The sequence below is a fragment of the Monodelphis domestica genome, chromosome 6 (genome assembly GCF_027887165.1).
Source record: "Monodelphis domestica isolate mMonDom1 chromosome 6, mMonDom1.pri, whole genome shotgun sequence".
Lineage (NCBI taxonomy): Eukaryota > Metazoa > Chordata > Mammalia > Didelphimorphia > Didelphidae > Monodelphis > Monodelphis domestica.
Window position 1 is genome coordinate 288,058,217 of NC_077232.1, and position 20,984 is coordinate 288,079,200.

A 20,984-nucleotide genomic window follows, 5' to 3' on the forward strand; every position below is an offset into this window, starting at 1 on the left:
AGTTTGACTCCAAAGAAGAAAGGAACATCTATGCTTTCCTGGGCAGAGGTAGAAGACCACTGTTATGGAACACTGCATATACTATCAGATTGGGGTGATACTTTTTAACCTCGGTTTTTTAATTCCCTTTTAACAAGATTAAATGGAGTGAGGGGGCCTGGGGGAACAGAGGAGGTATATTTGGAAATAAAAGTGATACAAAAACAAAGATCAAAAAATTTCTAACAAAAATACATATTTTTAAGTTAAGACTGTAATCAGATACATCTCCTAAAAGTTCAGTCATTAAATATCCAAGTGTTAAAGTATTTTTACCTTTTATATTCTTGGATTCCCTTCAAGATACATCTCAAATCTCACTTATTCCAGGTGGCCTTTCTAGTGCCCCCACATGCTAGTCTTACCCCTTCAGAGTGCTTCCCACCTACTCCATAGATATATCTTGTTAATTACATTCTGTCTTACTTCTTAAATGTAGTCTCCTCAAAAGCTAAGACTGCTGCTTGCCTTTCTTTGTACTTCCAGTGCTTATTATACTACTTGGAATATAGTAAGGACTTAAATTCTTATTAACTACAATTCTGAAATTAAGTTACCCATCAATTGTTCATTAACTCTTTCAGAAGATTATTAATTTTACTATACTGATCCTCTAACATTATCTAAGAATATTACACTTAACTCTTCCCACCACTCCCACACTGAACTGTTTCTCCAAAAATGGGGAAAAGCCCCTTGAAACAGTGAAAATAATGGTCATTTTCATTCAGTTAAATAAAAGCTTAAGACAAATAATGAAAAATAAACATTATCAAAACCTATTCACTTGATCCCATTTTTCAATCTGTCATTTAGAATAAGGATTTTTCTTAAAAATTTTTTTTATTTTAATGTCACTTAAATTAAATCTTCCACACAGCAGAAAAGATAATTTCTTAGAATTTCAAATTGTTTTATTTGCAACATGCAAAAACCTAAAGGTTTTTTATTGGAATTTCCTTTCCCACCCCATGTATGACATTTAATATCAACATGATATGGAAATGAGCAGACATAGTTAAAATGGGAAGGGAGGGGGGGAGAATCACATCACTGCTGACAAAAAAAGAAAAAAAATAGTACTGAGTATTTCTGTTTATTGTTCAAAGTATCTAAATACACACAAGGCTTATCTTTATTTTCTAGAAACTTAAAAACCAGCTAGCAGGCTGCTTTGTTTCTTAACTAGCTATGAGGGCCAAACCTGGGGAAAAACTTTCACTCCCTCTCAGCAGCCCTGCACCACCCCAACAGAATTCCATCTCACAGCCAAAAATCTCTGAAAACAAAACTGCATTTTTTTTATTATGGAGAATAATTGTTAAGCTGAAATTAACAAAGTTTTATCTTTTTTTTTTTTACTCCAGGAAATCTACTTTCCTTTTACCCAAGCCCCAGGTATTTCTAGAATTAACTTAAGTGAGAAGTAAAACCTGGGGAGATCAGTCAAGAAGAGCAGTGTTAAGGAAACAACAACAATATAGTTTACTCATCAACATTGAATTGGAAGCTTCAGTGTCTAAGAGGCAATATTATTATTATTATTATTATTATTATTATGTGGGGACACATAATAAGTATCCCCAATTTTCAAGTTTACATGAGGCTCATTACTATGTAGAGGAGATTGGACTGGGATAATGTGTTAAGATATCAGTGTCTGGGAAATCAAAGGTTTCATTCTCTGATTCCAGAGTCCTTTCTCCCCTCCTGACCTTCATGAAGGTCCTTGGCCATTTCTCTGGGGTTCCTCTCATTGAGGGGGATTTCCACCCTGAGTATTGAGTGGACGAGTCCCATTTTGGATATATTTTTATAAATTATCACTTGCCTCATTTGGATTAGTATTTCTATATGCATTTCTATTGTTATTATTTCTAAAAATTGTCATAATTTCTAAAGTTGTTATTCCTAGAGTTCCCATTATTTCTAAAATTTATGTTATTGAGTACTGTGAAAGAGAGTCTGTTACTCTATTGTCTATGCTAAGCTAACACTCACTAGATTGTGAAGACAGAATTAACTCTCCTTTGTCTACCTTTTGACTGAATCAACACAAGCTTGAACTAGGTGGAGGAGCTCACAAACCACTTAGTGAATTCATACCCTCAGAAACTCAATTAGTCAGGATGAGTATGCACCTCTCCAAAAGGTTAATTTTAGAAAATTTACACCCTTAGATGAGAACTTAACCTTCAGAAGGCAAGAAGTCGATCCCACAGACACTGCCTTTGGGCAGTTCTAGACAATATGGAAACTGTGATTGACCCCTGTGAAGAGGGAAAGGGACAAGGAACCATCATAAAAGCCACAAAAACCTTTGGCTTGAGACAGATTGTCTTTGAGAAGATAGTCTGAAAAGAGTGTCTCCTGGAGATAGTCTTTGAGGGAGCTTCATTGGAGACTGGCTTGGATGGTGTACTTGGAGCTCAGCTTCAACTTGGACTCTGACTCCTGGATTACTTCAATGGTAAGTGAAAGGCTGACTCCTTTCCTAGTTTCTGGAAAGACTAGTTTCCATCTTAGAGGAGGTTGTGTGATTACTCACTACTGGCCTTTCTAGCTGAGTGCTAATTAATCTCTGCCTGGATTAAGATAGTATAGATAACTTTTCTATCCCCTTCACATTTCTCCACTTTATTTTTTCCTCTCTATTTTGTAAATAAATTTCTTATTTGAGATATAATAAATATTGGAAACAACATAATTATTGTCCAACCATTACTTTTTACCTTTACAGTTTTAACATTACATGACTCCTTTCTCCACAGAAGCAATAAATTGGTGTTTGATTTGTGTATTCTTGCAAAGAGGCTATGGCCACTGCTTGATTTGCTTTTTCTCATTCAATTTCCTCTTTTAAACTTCTAATTACTTACCTTAATGTCACTATTAAGTCACTGTTCTCCTCTTGCTTTTCACAGCCATTAAATACATAAACTGCTACTCTTCTCAATTCTTGAAAGACCATATTAGCCCAATTCAGACAACTGATCTTAAAATAATTTCTGACCACTTTACAACAGTTTTTCACAAACTATCTCCTTATTTGTCTGACATCCCTTTCTCTGGCAAGATCCTATAGCTACCTCCCAGCACAATAAGTCTATCCATAAAATGGGACAGATTTTCATTGGGATTTTGTTTAAGATTTTCAAATTTTGTCCAAGTATCAGGCTTATCAGAGCAAGTTTTCACAGTGGTTAATAATGACTTTCTAGCCTGGCATAGTCTTGTGTAATCTTGCTCATTGTTGGGGTTCCATTTTGGATCTTGAGGAGGACAATGAACTCCTCTCCTTCCCTGAGCCTGATTGACAAGAGAGACAATTTTATTTTTCTGTCAAAAAAACTTGGAGCAAATTTTCAATATCAATCCATCTAGGATTATATGTGTGAAAAAGGCTTTCTAGCTTTTTTATCCTCAAAAGATAATCATCCTCAAAAGAAGGGAGATTTTGCTAGAATCTCTCAATATCTTGGGGGGTAAATGGTGTATGATGCCTTAGAGAAATTACATCTCCACTCTTATTAAAGGTGGGTACTTCTTTTAAGGGGAATAGGAATTTAACTGAATTATTTTTGGTTTCTGTCTCTTGTTTTTTTATTTGAATTGCTATGGAACAGGTAATGGAAGTCAGCAGGGAAATAGGTTGAGTGGGAGGAGTCTGGGTAGATTTAGAGATAGCTAGAACAAGATGAGGAGGAGTTGAGGTAGTTTTAGTATGAGCAGAATTGTGGGGAGCAGGACTGGACAGAGACTGAGTCAGCTCTAATGATGAGGGAGTGTTGACAGAGAAATCTCTCTTCTTACTCTGGGGATTTCTCAAGCTTTTCTAATGCTTTTTTATAGAAGTCTTCAGATTCCTCCCAAACTCTTCTCCAGCTTCTTAAGGCCACTCAAGTTATTTTCTAGTTTTTCTTCAAGGTGAGCTTTTAGTTCAACAAAACTATTATTCTGTATCTTCCTGAGGAGGAATAGGAAAAATGTCAAGTCTCCTATCACTGTAAGAATGGCTAGGAACAGTGCTACATAAAGCCATTGTGTAATATTCTGTTGGATAATAAGCCATTTTAGATAGACAAGAAACAGCATCACAATTTAAACTAGACTACTCAGAATCATAGTTAATCTAATTGTTAATTTTGTTTGCAGTTCTACTTCTGTAAGTAGATGGTGCTGTTTAACATAAAGGATCAACAGCTATAACCGAATTAACTGTTAGGAACTTGATTTAGGGATAGTTTCAGTAAAAAGGAAAATGATCAGAAGATTGAGGGTTCATCTCCTAGCTGGCTAGACATTAAATGTATGGGTTAAATTGGGAGTTTTGACAAAACAAGAGAGCAGCTTTTAATAATTTAACAATTTAGTTTAATTAAAATAGATATTAAAAAATATAGTAAAATGAATATAGTAAAGGAGAGAAATATAGGAAAGAGGTAGAAAAAGAAAATTTCCTAATGTCTATACTAGTTATCCTATAACTACCTAGAACTGCCTATATCTACCTATAACCAGCAACCACCCCACAAAGTTCCAACCCAAAGTTTAATCCAACCCCAATTATGTCTGTCAACAGCTATCTTCCAAAAAGTTCAAGAAAGAAAGAAAGAAAGAAAAAAAACAGCCCAAACCAAAAGCCAAAAGCCAAAAAGCCCTCTAAAGGCTAAAGCCAAAAAGCCCTCTCAGTAAGCTCAGGCCCACCTTTTATATTCCAGCAACTAAATGCCAACCAACTCATGCCCAGCAGCCAACTTCTCCACAATTGCCAGCCTTAACTGTCAGCAACTGACTGCCTGACTCTGACAGCCTTTTCTCCCCTTTTCCTACCTCACTTCCTATCTCTATGGTTTCTACTTCCCATCACTGTGGGCTGGCTAATCTCTACACATCTCTGGTAAGAGGACCTCCAGGTTCCTGTTAAATTAAAAAAAAGAATAAAGAATTCCTTTTTACACTAGCAAAGATCCCATAAAGTTGTTCTTTGAGAGTAGGTATTGTTTCATTTTTTAACACTTGTATTCTGAAGACCTGGCTTAAAGAACGGGTTTAATAAATCTTTGTTGATTCATTAAATGATAGTGAGTATAGTTTTCTTCATTATTAATCAGTCACCTTCTACCTCTTTCTTTCATGGGTTGAAGTTTATCACAACTAAATACATCCCCTCACCAGAAGGTGCACATGAACCCAAACTCACTTCAGCAATAACATTTAAAAGATAAACAGTAAAAAGATACTGTAGGAATTAATACCTATTTGATTGATATTCTAATCAATATGATCTTGTAGATTAAGTTCATCCATCGGTTAGCCTTTTGTTCAGCTATCTGCTCAGCTTGCATTCTCTTCTGTTACGTAATTCTTTATTAGTAATAAGAAGCAATTTATACTTGCCTTAACCCTTTCCATTGCCCTTTGGGTGCCCCAGAACATTTAATTCCTAAGAGGTTGTGGCAGAACCTGACAGTCATACAATGTTGCCAGAAAAAAAAATAGTTAAGTTGAAAATATAGGTTTTATTTCAAGAAGATACTGTAGGGGGCAGCTGGGTAAATCAGTGGATAGTCAGGCCTATAGATGGAAGGTCCTAGGTTCAAATCTGACCTCAGACACTTCCCAGTTGTGTGACCCTGGGCAATTCACTTAACACCAACATTGCTTAGCCCTCACTGCTCTTCTGCCTTAGAACCAATACACAGTACTCATTCTAAGGCAGAAGGTAGGAGTTTAAAAAAATTAATTAAAATAATAATTAAAAAGAAGATACCGGAATTATGAAAAACACCAAGCAATTTTCCAAATGCAATCTAGATACCATTTGTTCATGATATTCTGCATAGCATAATGACAAGAGGCATTCTTCAATCACTTGGGTTTTTTCTATGAAGATGGTTAGGCTGAACTTAAATGATTATGGATTTCATTTAGTCTACAACATGTTCCAAAGCTTGACTAATGCAATAAGCACAATGTTATCCATAAGCAGGAGTATTTTAGATCTCACAATCTATAAGGAATCTCTTCTACCCTTTTTTTTTTTAAACCTATACCTTCTATGTTAGAAGCAAATTGGTTCTAAGGCAGAAGAGCAATAAGGGCTGGGCAATGAGGATTAAATGACTTGCCCAGGATCACACAGCTGGGAAGTATATGAGGTCAAATTTAAACCCAGGATCTCTCATCTCAAGGCCTGGCTCTCAATCCACTGGGTCACCTATCTGCCCCTGAATCTTTTCCATCTTAATGCTGTAATGGACACCTTCCACATAGTGATAATCATCCATTTTCATGTTATATCTTCACTGATTTTACCAATCAAAGGGTAAAAGTTGAATCACCTTGATTTGATCTTGAGCTAACTGCATGAACTCAAGATAATACACACAACTTCTAAGACTTATTTTCCTCTTCAATGAAAATGAGAATAATACTCTGCACCTTGCTTATTGAACAGCTTTGTTTTACAGTTCAAAAAACATTAAAGTATACTACATGTACTTTAAATATGTAAGATGCCTCCTGAAAACCATGAAAAATCAAGGTCAGATGTGAAGAAGGCAAGACTAATGTTACTCCTTACTGTAAACCTCAAATTTCCTTAGACTTATAATTGTTGAAAATTTCACCATTGGGATATTTCATACTTGGAAAATTTCTTACTGATAGTCTATTGGAATGGGAACTCCATTGGCATGGGAGGTTCTTTCTCTTCCCTTCTTAAGATTACTTTAGGACAGAGACCCTTTGCTGAACAATGGAAAGGACTTTGACCTATGCTTAAGCATAGAACAGGAATTTCTTTGAGTCTTGATTGATTTTAGAATTGATACAATGGAGATACTCCACCCTATTCAGTCCTAATAGGATTGAGTAAGGGCTGCAGCCTAGATCAAAATTTAATTATTCCAATCTCTACCATACTCAAGTTAACAGGATTTAGAAAGGGCTGTAGCAAAGGAGTATAGATTTAATCATTTGAAAATATGACCTTCAACAGACATAAAGGCCAGAAACCTCTGGGCGGTCCTGGGTTAAGCGAGAGCCTCCATTGACAGGGAAATTGATGAAGAGTGATTGGTAGATGTGAGGACTGAGGGGAGGCAACTTGGATGGTGTCCCTAAAAGATAGGAGGGTCTGGAGACTCGGGAGAGAGGATTGAGTTTTTGGTCGGTGTGGTTCCTGGTCTCTGAGGAAGCTTGCTCGGAAGGAAGCTGAAGGTGGGGGCCTCTGAGACTGTTTCTCCATTTTGGACACGTGAGTGAAAGGGACTGATCTCTTTTCTTTGCCCCAGCTATCTAAGGGCTTGGGCCTTTTGGCCCAGCCTAAACAGAAGGGGTATTTAAGCCCTATTCCCTTCTCTCCCCTTTCTCTCTCTATATATATCTCTAATTCCTTTCTTGCTCCTATTGTAATTAAACTCCAAAAAAGGCTGACGGCTGACTTGAGTTTTTCATTTAGGAATTACATAGCTGATTCCTTGGCGACCTTAAATTAATATATATCAGTCTTTTAAAGTGATTCCCTTGTAACATTACATAGCTACATAATAATTCTTTTCATTGTGTTAAAAAAGTGCTTCTGGGGGCAGCTGGGTGGCTCAGTGTATTGAGAGACAGGCCTAGAGATGGGAGGTCCTAGGTTCAAATCTGAACTCAGATACTTCTTAGCTGTGTGACCCTGGGCAAGTCACTTAACCCCCATGGCCTAACCCTTACCATTCTTCTGCCATGGAACCGATACACTATATTGATTCTAAGGCAGAAGATAAGGGTTAAAAAAAAAAAAGTGTCCCTGGGTTCTATGTTCATGAAGTACCTGTGTGCCTGGCATTAAGAGATTCAAAGTCAAAAGAAACAATCCTTTCCCCTTAAGAAGCTTATATTCTTTAAGAAGCTTATATTCTATTGGCAGAAACAACTGATATACCAAAGTAAACTATAAAATATATATAAAATAAAATATGAGGGAATTCAGAAGAAAACAGAACAGAAATATTCTATTAAAATAAAGAAAATAGAATATGTCAAGCATGAGAAAAAAACCAATAAAGCCAGTGTGGTTGATCCAGAGTGCATGAAAGGAACTAAATATATTATATGCCTAGAAAGGTCAGCTGAAGCCAGTGAGAAGTGATGATGTCCTAATCCAAGACAGTGACCTATATGAGTGGAGAAATGTTGAAAAGGAAACAAGACTTTGCAATTGATAAGATATGATAGGGTCAAGCATTTATTAAGTGCTTCCTACATGCCAGGCACTGAGGAGACAAACAAACAAAACAAAGCAAAAAACACAACCTCTGCTCTCAAGCAGTTAGTTTAATGGAGGAATTAGAATGAAAGTAAGAAATATAAAATAATCTGATAACTTGAAAAAAAAATGTATCCTCTCAAGAAGTTCAAAAAAACAAATCCCTTTCAAAGGAAAAATAATGAATTTTATTTTGCTGTTAGGGATGTCTATAGGACACCCAGTTGTAAATATCTGATAAGCAACTCTAGAGCGCTCCAGAAAGAGAGAAGGGCTGAATACAAAGATCTGAGAAGCCACCTGCCAAGTTGAAGCCATGGAAATTGATGGGTTCCCTTAAGAGACCAAGTACAGAGAAAAGATCAAGATCTAGGACAAAGCCTTGGGGGAAGCAAGAGAGCTGTACTGTGAAAATCTATTTCATCCTAAAAGCATATAATAAATGAAATTTTTAAAAGGGGAAAACAAAAAAAATGCAAAATAAAAGTGATTTGCCTCTATTTCCTTAGCATCATTATTGACAGTGGAATTACCCACTAAAATGGAAAATGGCTCAGAGAAAATTGAAATGGCACAGGGAACTATTTCAAAGACTTCAACTAGGGAAAGATTTTTAAAGATTAGAAATGATAATATATAATATTTAATTCTGAACCTAAATACCCATTTTATAATTTTTATTGTAACACTCAGAACATAACCTGAGTGTATCATCTTTCAGGAACACATGAGAAGGGAACAATCAGGCTTTCCCAGATTATATTCTACAGCAATAACAAATTTCCACAATCATACAACTTACTGAAAGGCAAAGTTAATTGCTGATTTAAGAAAAACATTTTTATTTAATGCAGCAAACTTCAGTCTTAAAAGTTCTCCTCCAAACTACCTCTCATGCATATATAAGATCATAAAGAATCCCCAACAGATGCAACCAGAGACATATTTGTTTAAAGCCCAATATTTGAATAATCAATATCAAGCAAAGGGCAGAACGGGGTTATATGCTCACCAAAGGCATTTGCCAAGTGTCATAAAGTATTTCTCACACAAAGGCTAAATTTAGAGAGCATTCCTTAAAAATAGCAATAGCAAGGTTCTCAAAATGGTCCTATTTGTACTTGATATTATGTTGATTGCATCAGTCCTTAAAATACCATAGAGCTTCTTTAGTATGATCCATGGCCCTGGACTGAGCTCAGTCTAGCATTCCATATATGGAAAAACAAAATACTGCTCAATTACAAATATGCTTGTGGTCCAATGGTACATGTCTGATAAATGTTTTGCATGTCTGAACCACCCCCCAAAGGTGGAGATGAAACTACCAATTCTGTGATCTTAAAAAGACAAAAAGGGAAAGCATATCTCCACTCATAGATTTAAAATGGAAGGAATGAACAATCTGTGCTGGAAAAGTTGGTTTAAAAACTAGCTGCTTTGTTCAAGATATGTTTAAAAGAAAAAAGTATTCTTTAAGTAATCTCTCTAAGGAGAAAGGAATACAGAGAAAAAGGGTGGAAGGAGAACCTGATAACCTTCCTGGTAACCCTAATTGACCTGAGTCAGCTGGTAGTGGTAGAGGCAGAACCATGTTTGGAATTATTACCCTCTTGGTATGCAGAGTAAAAAAGAACTGGTACAAAGGGGAGTGCCCCTTCCCTTCTGTTACCTAGCAAAAACAAGCAACTTCCATAGAGTTATGGAGCTAGAAGAGACTTTTAAAATTACAGTCTGGTTCCATCATAATTTTTGCATGAGAAAACAATGACACCGAGAGGATAAGCAACTTCTTCACAGCCACACAGCTAGCAAAATACAGATCAATATTAGAACACAAGATCTCCCTGAATGGGGGGGCTGGTGAAACATTGTGCGCCTTCTCTTGTTAGTCATTTACTTTGTATTTCAAATGGGAAACTAAGAGAAATGTTCTGCTACCTCAACACTGTTAGGATCATAGAATCATAGATTTAGATCTGGGAGGGACCTTAGAAATTATCGGGTCTGATCCTCCCATTTCATCAATGAGGATACTGGCACAGAAAGGTTATTTGTCCAGAACCACAGCTAGTAGGTATCAGAAACAAGGAATCTGAACGAAGTAGTCCAGGAGTCAGAGTCCAAGTTGAAGCTGAGCTCCAAGTACCCCAACGAAGCCACAGTCTCCAATGAAGCTCCCTCAAAGACTATCCAATATGACACCCTGACTCTGATCAATTTAAACAAAAGTTTAACTAAATTAAAAAAAAAAAACTGAAACACAAAGTTGCAGAACAGAGAATATGCTCCTGATTTATTTGAAATTTTCCAATTTTTATGCTGATATTGATAAAGTGAATATTGGTAAACTGAAGAAGTGGCTTTCTAATTTAAGATATTTGTAATAGGACAAAGAGCAGAATAAGTAAATTACAGACTGCAACAGTAATAGGAAAAGAGCAAAAGATGAGTCAAGAAATACTAAGATGTGCTATACTAAGTAAATATTTTAAAAAGTCACAAGATAGGTATATACTCATATGTAATATTGAGCCTTAGAAATGGGAAAGGAGACTAAACAGGGAGAGCTAGACCTGTGACTTCCCCAATATAGGGAACTCCCAGTGAAAAAACTCCCTCTACCAATGTGGATAAGCCCCTGATTTGTAATGGAGAATCTTTGGGAACTGTCTGAGGCACTGAAAGGTTAAATGCCCAAATTCCCAACTATGAAACTTGAAGCAACTGAGGTCAGCTGTCATGACATGCTTCATCTCACATCCTAATGAGGAAAAAAACGCATATAAAAACAGAATAAATAAAAAACATTATAGAGCAGTGGAAAGTGTCCTGGATTTGGGATAAGACAGCATATGCTGAAATTCTGTCTCTACCATTTAGAGCCTAGATGACTTTGGACAAATCACTTTTTCTCTCTTGGTCTTGGTTTCCCCATCTGTAAAAAGATAGGCCTTGGACTAAATCATTTCTAATTTTTATAATCAGTGATATTACTCAGAAAGAATTTGGTAAATTTACAAATTTCTTCTCATAGCTGTGGAATTTTACAGCCTCTGTCAAGACCGTTTTGCTTTTGTTTTGAAGAATAAAGAACAGAACACGCACTGCTGAAAAGCATTGTATAAGAACCCAATGAGTCAACATTTTACAACTTTTTTAGAAGTAAAATTTTTGCCAAAATAATTCAGGCTCCCAAATTACTTATTTTCAACAAAATATTTGTATATTACTAGCATATAATAAAGATTCCACATAACTTGGAAAAAACAGAATTCAATTATGGCAAATATTTCATACCAAAAAAAATCTAATGGTAGCTCCTTCCAATTGCCACCACAAATTCTAGGACTACTGCTCTAGTTATTCCAAAAAGACACAGATAGTTCTCATTTAATTTAAACAATGATATCAGCATAAAAGATAACACTAAACATACTAAGAAGCTATTTTCCTTTGTCATTTTTTCACAAATAAGCCTACGTTGGATTGGGTATTTGTTCAATTATCATTTCAACCCAGTTTATGACTGTGTAGCATTTCTTTCCTCATTTAAAAATCAAATCACTTAATCCACACAAAAATAAAAGTTAAAATTATACTTATTGAATTTTAAGTTTAAACTAAACAGTATTTTTATGCTTTCAGGAAATTGTTTTTCAAATTGTCCGTGTTAATATTTATGGTCCACATTAAAAGGACATTTCATAGATGATAAAAACACAACTCTTTACTCAGTAGAGAGGTGGGAAATTACAAGTACATAACAGTATATATACTTTGTCAGAATCAACATCATTGCAGTAGTTGGTTTTGCTTAACTATCTTTGTTACAAAATAGAGCAAAGAAGGGGAACATCAAGATATGGTAATGATGTTCCAATAAATGATAATGATGAATTCTATAAACAATAAAATATTTTCTATTTATAATTTGTAGGGGGTTAAAGTTAGCTTTTCAAGGGTTTGCTGGGTTTCATTTAATGTATCAATAGATTTAAAAACACACAAGTAAAAATACAGTAAGGCAATCTTTTTCCAGGCAGAAAATCCGAACTGGTTTGATATATGCATTGTCATAGTGTCAAACATCCCATTATTTTAATTATAAAACTGCCCTGGAAACATTTCCTTAGTTCTGGAGAACAAAAATATCCACGTGTAAAATACAAATGCAATCAATAAAAATATAACTTCATTAAAGACTTTAACAAAGGAATTCTCAAATAAGGCCACTTTCAATATGAAAATCTTTACCAAAAGATGAAGGGGGAGAAATCACATAACAGTTTTTACGTTATCAAAAATTATGCCAAAAAGCATCATGCACATATAAATGCATCTCTTTTACCTTCCATATCATCTGCAAAGGTAGACATAAAAGAAAGAAGAGAGAATGGTTGAAAAAGATAAGCATTTCCTACACAGCACCATACACAAAACAATATGAGCTTTTAAACAGTTCCCATTACCTATTTATTACCTTAAGACATTAGTTGGTTATAAGAAATAAATCAAACTCACATAAGATATTAAAATAACGCTGTCAAGATTTTGAGCCAGTATGCCACTAGGCACATTTTTTAAACTTGGAAGTTCAAAGATAATTTGAACCCATTAGATGAAATATTTCCAAGTGGATGCCATGTGTCCTTTACCTTCTGCCACCAGTCAGCAGCTGGGTAGGCATGGCCTTCTGAAAGGGTAACAAAGGGCCATGACAGAGCTGAGGAGCAACTTGGTCAATATTTCACTCTCCCACAAATTTCTAACAGAATATTTTAATAACTCTTTAATTTTAAAGGATTTCACTTTCACAAGGCATGGAAATTCCAATTCCTTTGTTTTCTGTCCTTCAATCTGATGCCAGTCCATTTTTTCTGCCTCATTTCATAATACACTGCAGTGCAAAGAGGGCTACTCTACTATATATGACCAATTTCTGTGCCTTGGTTCGTGCTGTTTCCTATGTCTAGTTCAAATGTGGCCAACTCATAGAACCACAGTATCTTAAAGTTTAAAGGGAAATCTGAAGTCATCTAATATTATGTTGCCAAATTCCAGTGGATTACATCTTAGAAAACCACAAATGAACATTACTATGTTGTTTTGTATTTTCCTTTACTTTGTTGAACAATATGTGTGTGTGTGTGTGTGTGTGTGTGTGTGTGTGTGTGTGTTTAAATAAATCCTTACCTTCTATCTTAAAATCAATTCTAAGTAAGGGCTAGGCAATTGGGGTTAATGACTTGTTCAAGATCACAAAGCTAGGAAGTGTCTCAGGCAACCAATTATATTTTAATCAGGTTCAGGCATATGGCCATGAATTTGATACATACATCCTTGTTCCTGAACAAGAATTTCCTCTCCACTAGCAACCCAAAGTGTTTCTATAATAATTCAGACTCTCAGTGATGAGTAATTCATTGCTTTACAAGCCAGTCCATTCCATTTTCAAACAACCTTAATTGTAACAAAGTTTTCTTTCATTGAGCCAAAATCTCTCTTTTTAACTTATACACAAATGTTCCTTCCCTTCCATAGAAAAGTTCTTCAAATCCTGAAAATCTGCCACCATGTCCTCACTCTCCCAGTCTTCCCCATCTTCCCTTGGCTAAATCAAACACTCCTAGTTCCTCTTGGTATCTCTAGCTCTTCCAGGTTCAACCCAAGTGCTATGTTCTTCCAAAGGCCTTTGGTGCTGTGACACATACTTGGAGACCCTGTTTCTGAGGATGCTATGGCAGACAGATCACTCGAGTTTTCTAGTTCTGAGCTGCAGCTAAAGTTCACATTGGCTGATCATGCCAAGTCCAGCACCAGTATGACAAGTTCCTGAGAACAAGAGACCATCAGGCTGCTTAAGGAAGGGCAAAGTAGGCCAGGCTAAAAAAATGAAGAGGAAGCTAACATTTCCATGACCGTGAATGTTGGGGTAAAGTCCCATGAGTGACTGCTGCACTTCCAGACTAGGGGAGACAGTTCCAAAGATACAAACAACAAATTCTTTCTCTAATTTTTAGTGCCCCTCCCCAACACACACACAATTTCATATTTTTATGTATCCTGTATTTATTCATATGTGAATATGCAGTGTCTCCTATAACAGAATGTCATTTTCTAAAGAGGGGCAGAGACTATCTTACTTTCCTATTTGCATCCCTAGTACCTAGCACAATGCTCCTAGTATGACATGTTGCTTAAGAAATGCTTAACTGATTCTTTCAACTATTATTTGACATGGCTTCCAGATCCTTCACCATTGTAGTTGCCAGCCTCTGGAAGAACTCTAGCCTGTCAGTGTCCTATCTGATACATACAGATCACAACTGAAAATAATATTCTAGATATGGTTCAACCAGATCTCCTGAGTAGAGTATTCCTATATTATGCTTTTTTCTAATGGAGCACGACTGATTATTCACTTTTTTACTATTTGTTATTTGTTGCACTAAAGCAATCAGATATTTATCTGGGGCATGTCTTTTCCATTTGTACTTGAGAATTTGAGGTTTCCCCTCTCAAATAAAGCATCTTTATTACTTTACAATTTATTACATTCAGACATTTCTACATCTCAATTCTGTCATGCAAAATTTTAGCTATCTTTTCCAGCTTCATGGAATCCACAAATAAGTGCAATATGCATGCCATCATTCAAGTTACTGAGAAAAAGAATGATAAGAGGATCAAAAACATTTCAATGGTACTTCACTCTTTATGTTTAATCTGATTCATCTATCACCATTTTGGGGGTCTGATTGTTCAACCAGTTTACATATTTACCTGTCTCCATCTTATTCACAAAATTAAAAACTAAAAAATGCCTTTTTCAAATCCAGCTATTGAGAGTCACATGATATCTACTGTGATGCTTGAAATTTCCCTAACCTATTCCTCCTCTAGTATTCCTGCACAAAAAGGAGATCAAATAAGTCTGGTCTGATTTCTCCTTGATGAACCCTTGACAGTAATTAGTGATCACTACTTCCCTTTCTAAGTGCTCATAAATCAATTCTTTGATAAAGCCTTCTAGAATTTAGCCAGGAGTCAAAGTCAAGCTTCTAACTAAAAGAAACTTTTACTCCTTTCTGAAAATGAGGCCCACACTTGCCCATCTCCAGTCTTGTGACACCTTTCCCCACCTTCCAGGATTTTTTACAAATCACCACCAGCAACTAAGCAATCAAATCCATAAGTTCTTTCAGTACCCTGTGTAGTATACTTGGTCCAGGCCTGATGATTTCGACATATGAAGGCAGCTACCCTTAGAATCTCCTCACTTATCTTGGGTTTCAATTCCCTGTTAATCATTTTTGTTCTATGCTTCCCAGTCTCCTAGGTAGAGAAAACAGAAGCAAAATATGACTTTAGTAAGTCTACCTTCTTTTCTTCATTAGTTCCATCCACCCCAAACGGTCCTTTGATCTTCCTTCTCTCATCTCCAATACACACTCAAATTCCTTTTGTTGCATTTATCACAAATCTTGGCTCATTCTGAGCTTAAGAGATACTGACACTCTTGGACTATGTCACTTTTATGTTCACTGTCAGTTATCTGTTCTTACTGCCATTGCCTGTACTCATACTTTAAAAATCTGAGTAGCTTTACAACTTTTCGGATATCCAAACCACTCTCTTCAGAAACCTTTTACTTCATTTCTTCCCTCAAAGTATTTGTTGTTTGTTTCATCAAAAGAAGAAGTTTATGCTCAATGTAGTATCTCAGGATCACAGAGTCCTACCAATTCTTCTGAATGCTTTCACAAGAGTTCTCCCAAAGCCTATATACAACAATGGTTCTTCTCTATCGTGAACTTAAGGATAGCATGGCCCCTTTCCTCCCTAGGATTCCATTATTTCTACTTAAAAGCCAGTTCCTCCTGGCTCATCAGGGATGGATCCAGAATAGTAGTCTCCTTGTTGCTTTTTCTACCTTCTGAAGGATAACATTTTATTAAAGCAGTTCAAGATTTTCTCAGCTCCTCTACCCCAACCAGAAAGCAACTTCCAGCAGGTAACCAGGTAGGAGAATGTCCTGCCTCTGTGTCACCTTTGTGATCTGCTTCTGGATTCCTAATCTTCTAGCTGAGCATTCAATATTATGTTCCTGTTCCTGTCCTGCTTGTTTCTCTGTCCACTGAACCTTATCCAAAGGTCCTCTGCCATACTTTCACACTTTGGTACACTGATATGCCCCTAGAAAGCTAACATGATACAGAATACTATTCTACTATCCCTTTGATCTCATTTCCTTCTTTTAAATAAGGCATTCTTCAATATTAAGTCATAATGATCCTATCAAGGTTCAGTTTTAGCTATGAGGTTTTACCTTTTTCCACTTAAATTTCTAGTTCATTTTTCTACCAATGCTTTGTAAATTCCTATAAGTCATGAATATATTGTGAAGGTTTCCTAAACTGGTAGCAATGAGCTCTCCCCCTTCAGACCCTAGATAGCACTTTGGTTGCAACTCTCTTAGCAGAGAGTTAAGTTTTAATGCCTTAAACAGAGGCATAATGCAGAGCACAGAAGCTAGGGTCCAGAAGACCTGAGTTCAAGTCTAGCCTCAAACACTAGTTCTGTGACTATAGCTCAGTCCCTTAATGTTTGTTTGCCCCAGTTTCCTCAACTTCAAAACTGGATTAGTATTTTCTTTGTGTATCTCCCATTGTCTATCCCTGAATTTTACATATAGTACATAAAAAATAATCCTTATTGTAATTCCTGCTTGCCTACGGGCCCTGTTGGTATTGCAGAGTTCTCTCTTCAGTTTCTAAACAGAAACCTCTGATATTACACTTTAAACAAAGAAAAGAAAAACTCAAATACACAAAAAGAAGACCAAGATGTAACCCTGAAACTGTTTTCCCTCCAAGTCCTTACAAAAAAATTTAAAAAGATATTACAAGCAACACCAATGTTTCATCCTCTAATATGGACTCTCATTTTCTTACTTATAAATACTCTCTAATCTTCAGTGGGAAAACTGAATTTTACATCTAGTTGGAAATTGGATGATTAATCATTTTTCCTAGATAAGCTTTTCAAGCCTTCATATGTATAATAAGCCTGATTATCTCTTACAGTCCAGAAAACAGATACTATAAAGTGTCTCACAACATAATCTCTAAGACTGATATGAAATTTAGAACTGGAGGAAATTTTATAAATTAATTAGACTAGTCCTCTCATTTTTGATTCGTGGACTTTGAAGATCAGCAAAATGCTATGGCCAAAGTTACATGATCAATTAGCGACAGATCCTACTATTACCATTCAGGTCAACCCAAGAATACCAAAAAGTGCTAATTGAAGATTTATCATCTATGAAAGATTACTAGTATTGAGTTGTGGGCAAAATGCTAGGAGTAAATAGTAGGAGAGTAAGAAAGGGTGCGTTTTAATAAAAAATGGAATTGTAACTAGATCTAACTATCAAAAATTTTAATAATTCCTGTCACTGTTGTTCAACACTGTAAGGCATAAAAATCCCTAACAAGCTCACACCAGTTTTTGCTGTTTAAATAATGATACTTCAAAATATCTCTACTTTCTATCAAATTTTTTCTATTTCATATTACAAAAGATGGGACATTATGCTGATTGCTTAATTCTAAAATTTGAGCAACAATGAGACGTAGTTAATAGGTTATTTCTAATTTTTTGAGAACAATAAAAACTCTTGTATGAAACCACTTCCATCATCAGGACATGAGGTGCAGTAGTATGTTTAGAATTCTACCACACTAAGAAACAATCTTAGAGGCTTCTCTCTACAAAGGGACACAAAATGTGTCAATCCTGCTGAACCATACCAAGTAAAAATGAGTATGTTACAGGAAAACAACCCTAGCTTAAGAACATTAGGTAATTTGAATTAAGGAAAAGGTAGTTAAAGAATATCTCTTTTCTTACCCCAAAAATATATCTTAATTACAGCTTACTTCAGAAATACTGGGTATGAAGTAATTCTTAATGCAAAGAGTATTATTTGCCAGAGGAAATGCAACATTTCACTGAATAAATCCAAGTGGATAAATTAACATATTCTATTGAATAGTCTTAAAAACTAAGATATGAGCTGCTTCAAGATAGATTTGATTATGGAAATCATTACCAGGTTTATAATTTCTCTCTCTCTCTCTCTCTCTCTCTCTCTCTCTCTCTCTCTCTCTCTCTCTCTCTCTCTCTCTCTTTAACTCTTACCTTCCATCTTGGAATCAATACTATTTAATAGTTCCAAGGCAGAAGAGTGGTAAGGGCTAGGCAATGGGGGTTAAGTGACTTGCCCAGGGTCACCCAGCTGGGAAGTGTCTGAGGCCAAATTTGAACCCAGGACCTCCTGTCTCCAGGCCTGACTCTCAATCCACTGAGCTATCCAGCTGCCCCCATAATTTTTTTTTAATAAATCTTAGCTTTTTCAATTTATGGATAAATGTTTGCTTTTTCAATTCAAAGGTGATGTTTTTTAACTATTAATGCCTATGGTGCTAACAAAAGTAGTTGGAAAACTATGTGGATTACTATCTAGATGAAAAGATGATAGAAAACAAAACCTGAAAATGCAAAGGCTAATAATGAATATTAGATAGAACAAACTTAATAAATTTTATTGTAACCAAACTATTTATATATATATATATATATTTCTTTATGAATAGTGTGTATTCTTAAAATAACTTTGACAAAATATAACTGAAAAAGTAAAAATTCTCTACAAGTTACTTCTGTTTATAGATGTTACTGCAGAGATACAAACTCTAGTAAAGAATGATTATACACACCTATAATTTACTACAAGTTCATATAAGCTTAATCTTTTAAAAACCATATACACTAATGATAAAGAAGTTATACTTAGATGGCAAAAGGACCAATAAATGGCAATCCAATTCCATTTTATAGTAACATGCCAAACACTTTCATCCTGTAACCATTTCCAACATTTCTCCCCAGGGAAATGATACAAAAACTGATCTTGTTCTAGTTTTAACATTTTTCAGATACAGGAAGCTTGAAACAATTAAATGGCTCCAAAATATGTGTCCAAGTAGCAGTTGTCTCTTCTATCTGCAAACTTGGAGATCAGTCACAGAGACAAAAACAAAAAACAAAACGTGTGCAGCATATAAGTTCTTCCACAAATTCAGGCATTTTAAGTTTAAATTATGCTATCTTACCAAAAACAAATCAATAAATAAAAATATATAGTTGCATTCACACCACAACTTTTTTTTTTTTAATCCTTACCTTCCATCTTGGAATCAATAATGTGTATTGGCACAGAGTGCTAGGAAATGGGGGTCAAGTGACTTGCCCAGGGTCACACAGCTGGGAAGTGATTGAGGCCAGATATGAACCTAGGACATCCCATCTCTAGGCCTGGTTTTCAATCCACTGAGCTACCCAGCTGCCCCCAGCACTAAAACTTTTAACACTTCATTTTGGAACAACTTTATGCACTAATCCTAAAAGTCAAAGTTGTACTGCACTGATTGTAGCTGGAGAAAAAACCTTACAAATTTAAATGCTTGTGTATATCCATAATAAATTTTTAAACAATAAACTTGTTCCTAAAAAGACAGAAATAACTAAACACTTACCTTGCTCCTCTTCTTCTACATCATTAGACATTATATTGTAGAGTGTGTCCAAAGTATAACCTATTATTTCTGAATCTGAACTGTAAAAAAGAAATTATCAAATGCTTAAGGCTAATACTTGTTTTGACCAAAACTCTTACAACTAATTAAAAATTTCTATAGGGTAAAATTTTCCAAACCAGTTGGGTAATGGGAAACTGAACTCATTAATGCTGATTCTAACACTCTGGAGAAAAAATGTCAGGGTAATACATCGATCAAGTAGCAAGCATTTATTAAGTTCTTATTCTGAGTCAAGAATACAAATATAAAAGTTAAGACAGTCCTCACTCTCAAAGAATTTACATCCTACAAAGCAGAAACAACACACCCACGAGTGAATAAACACAAGATGATGTGGGAAATGTGTATGTTACTTGGGAAATAACTAACAACTGGGAAATTCAAGAAAGGCCTAATGTATTATTTATGATATATGCAGTAATTTCATACTTCACATTTTAGAAAGGAAAAATATCCTTGACATACAAATTTTCTCAGATACCCAACACCTAATGGGAATATCGGCTATATCAACCAACTTTCTTAATTCTTAACTGTTTATAGAGGAAAAGCTACATAAAATCTTAACTAATTTAGCATAATCGGAACCATTTAAGAACCTGGGTAAATTCAAATAATGTGAAAATCCAAAAAGTACTTACACTTGGACCTCAATTTGAATCCTGAGACTCTAAGACTTTACTGGTATGTTTGACTGACTGTAGGCACTTAAATCTCTCTGAGTTTCAGTTTTTCCATCTATAAAATGGTCATAATATTGCATGTACCTATTTCAGAAGATTACTGTAAATAAAATGTTCATGTAGACCATAAATCATATGTGAGTTCTTGTTATTCTATAGCCACACAATTCCTGGCCCTTATCTGCTGCCGCCTTTCAAGGTCTAGGTTATAAACAGTCCCTTAACTAGCTGCATTTCCAATTTGGACCAATATCTGCCTCCTTCCAGTACCCAAAATGGCCAGATTAAGTGGAGACTGAGATAAGGCAGGAGATATTTTACATTAATAATTTCTGT

General features: G+C 35.5%; 1 protein-coding gene across 3 annotated transcripts in view; it reads right to left on the reverse strand.

Annotated features, from left to right (window-relative positions):
- USO1 (USO1 vesicle transport factor) overlaps positions 1 to 20,984 on the reverse strand; it is a 76,758-nt gene that overhangs the window by 43,086 nt on the left and 12,688 nt on the right. For 2 of the 3 annotated variants that reach the window (XM_007495687.3, XM_007495685.3), the window contains exon 4: positions 19,903 to 19,982. In XM_007495687.3, coding sequence (XP_007495749.2) covers positions 19,903 to 19,982 — 80 coding nt within the window. Of the gene's footprint in view, positions 1 to 15,507; positions 15,635 to 19,902; positions 19,987 to 20,984 lie in introns of those variants that run through there. The other variant, XM_007495688.3, reaches the window with a different exon arrangement.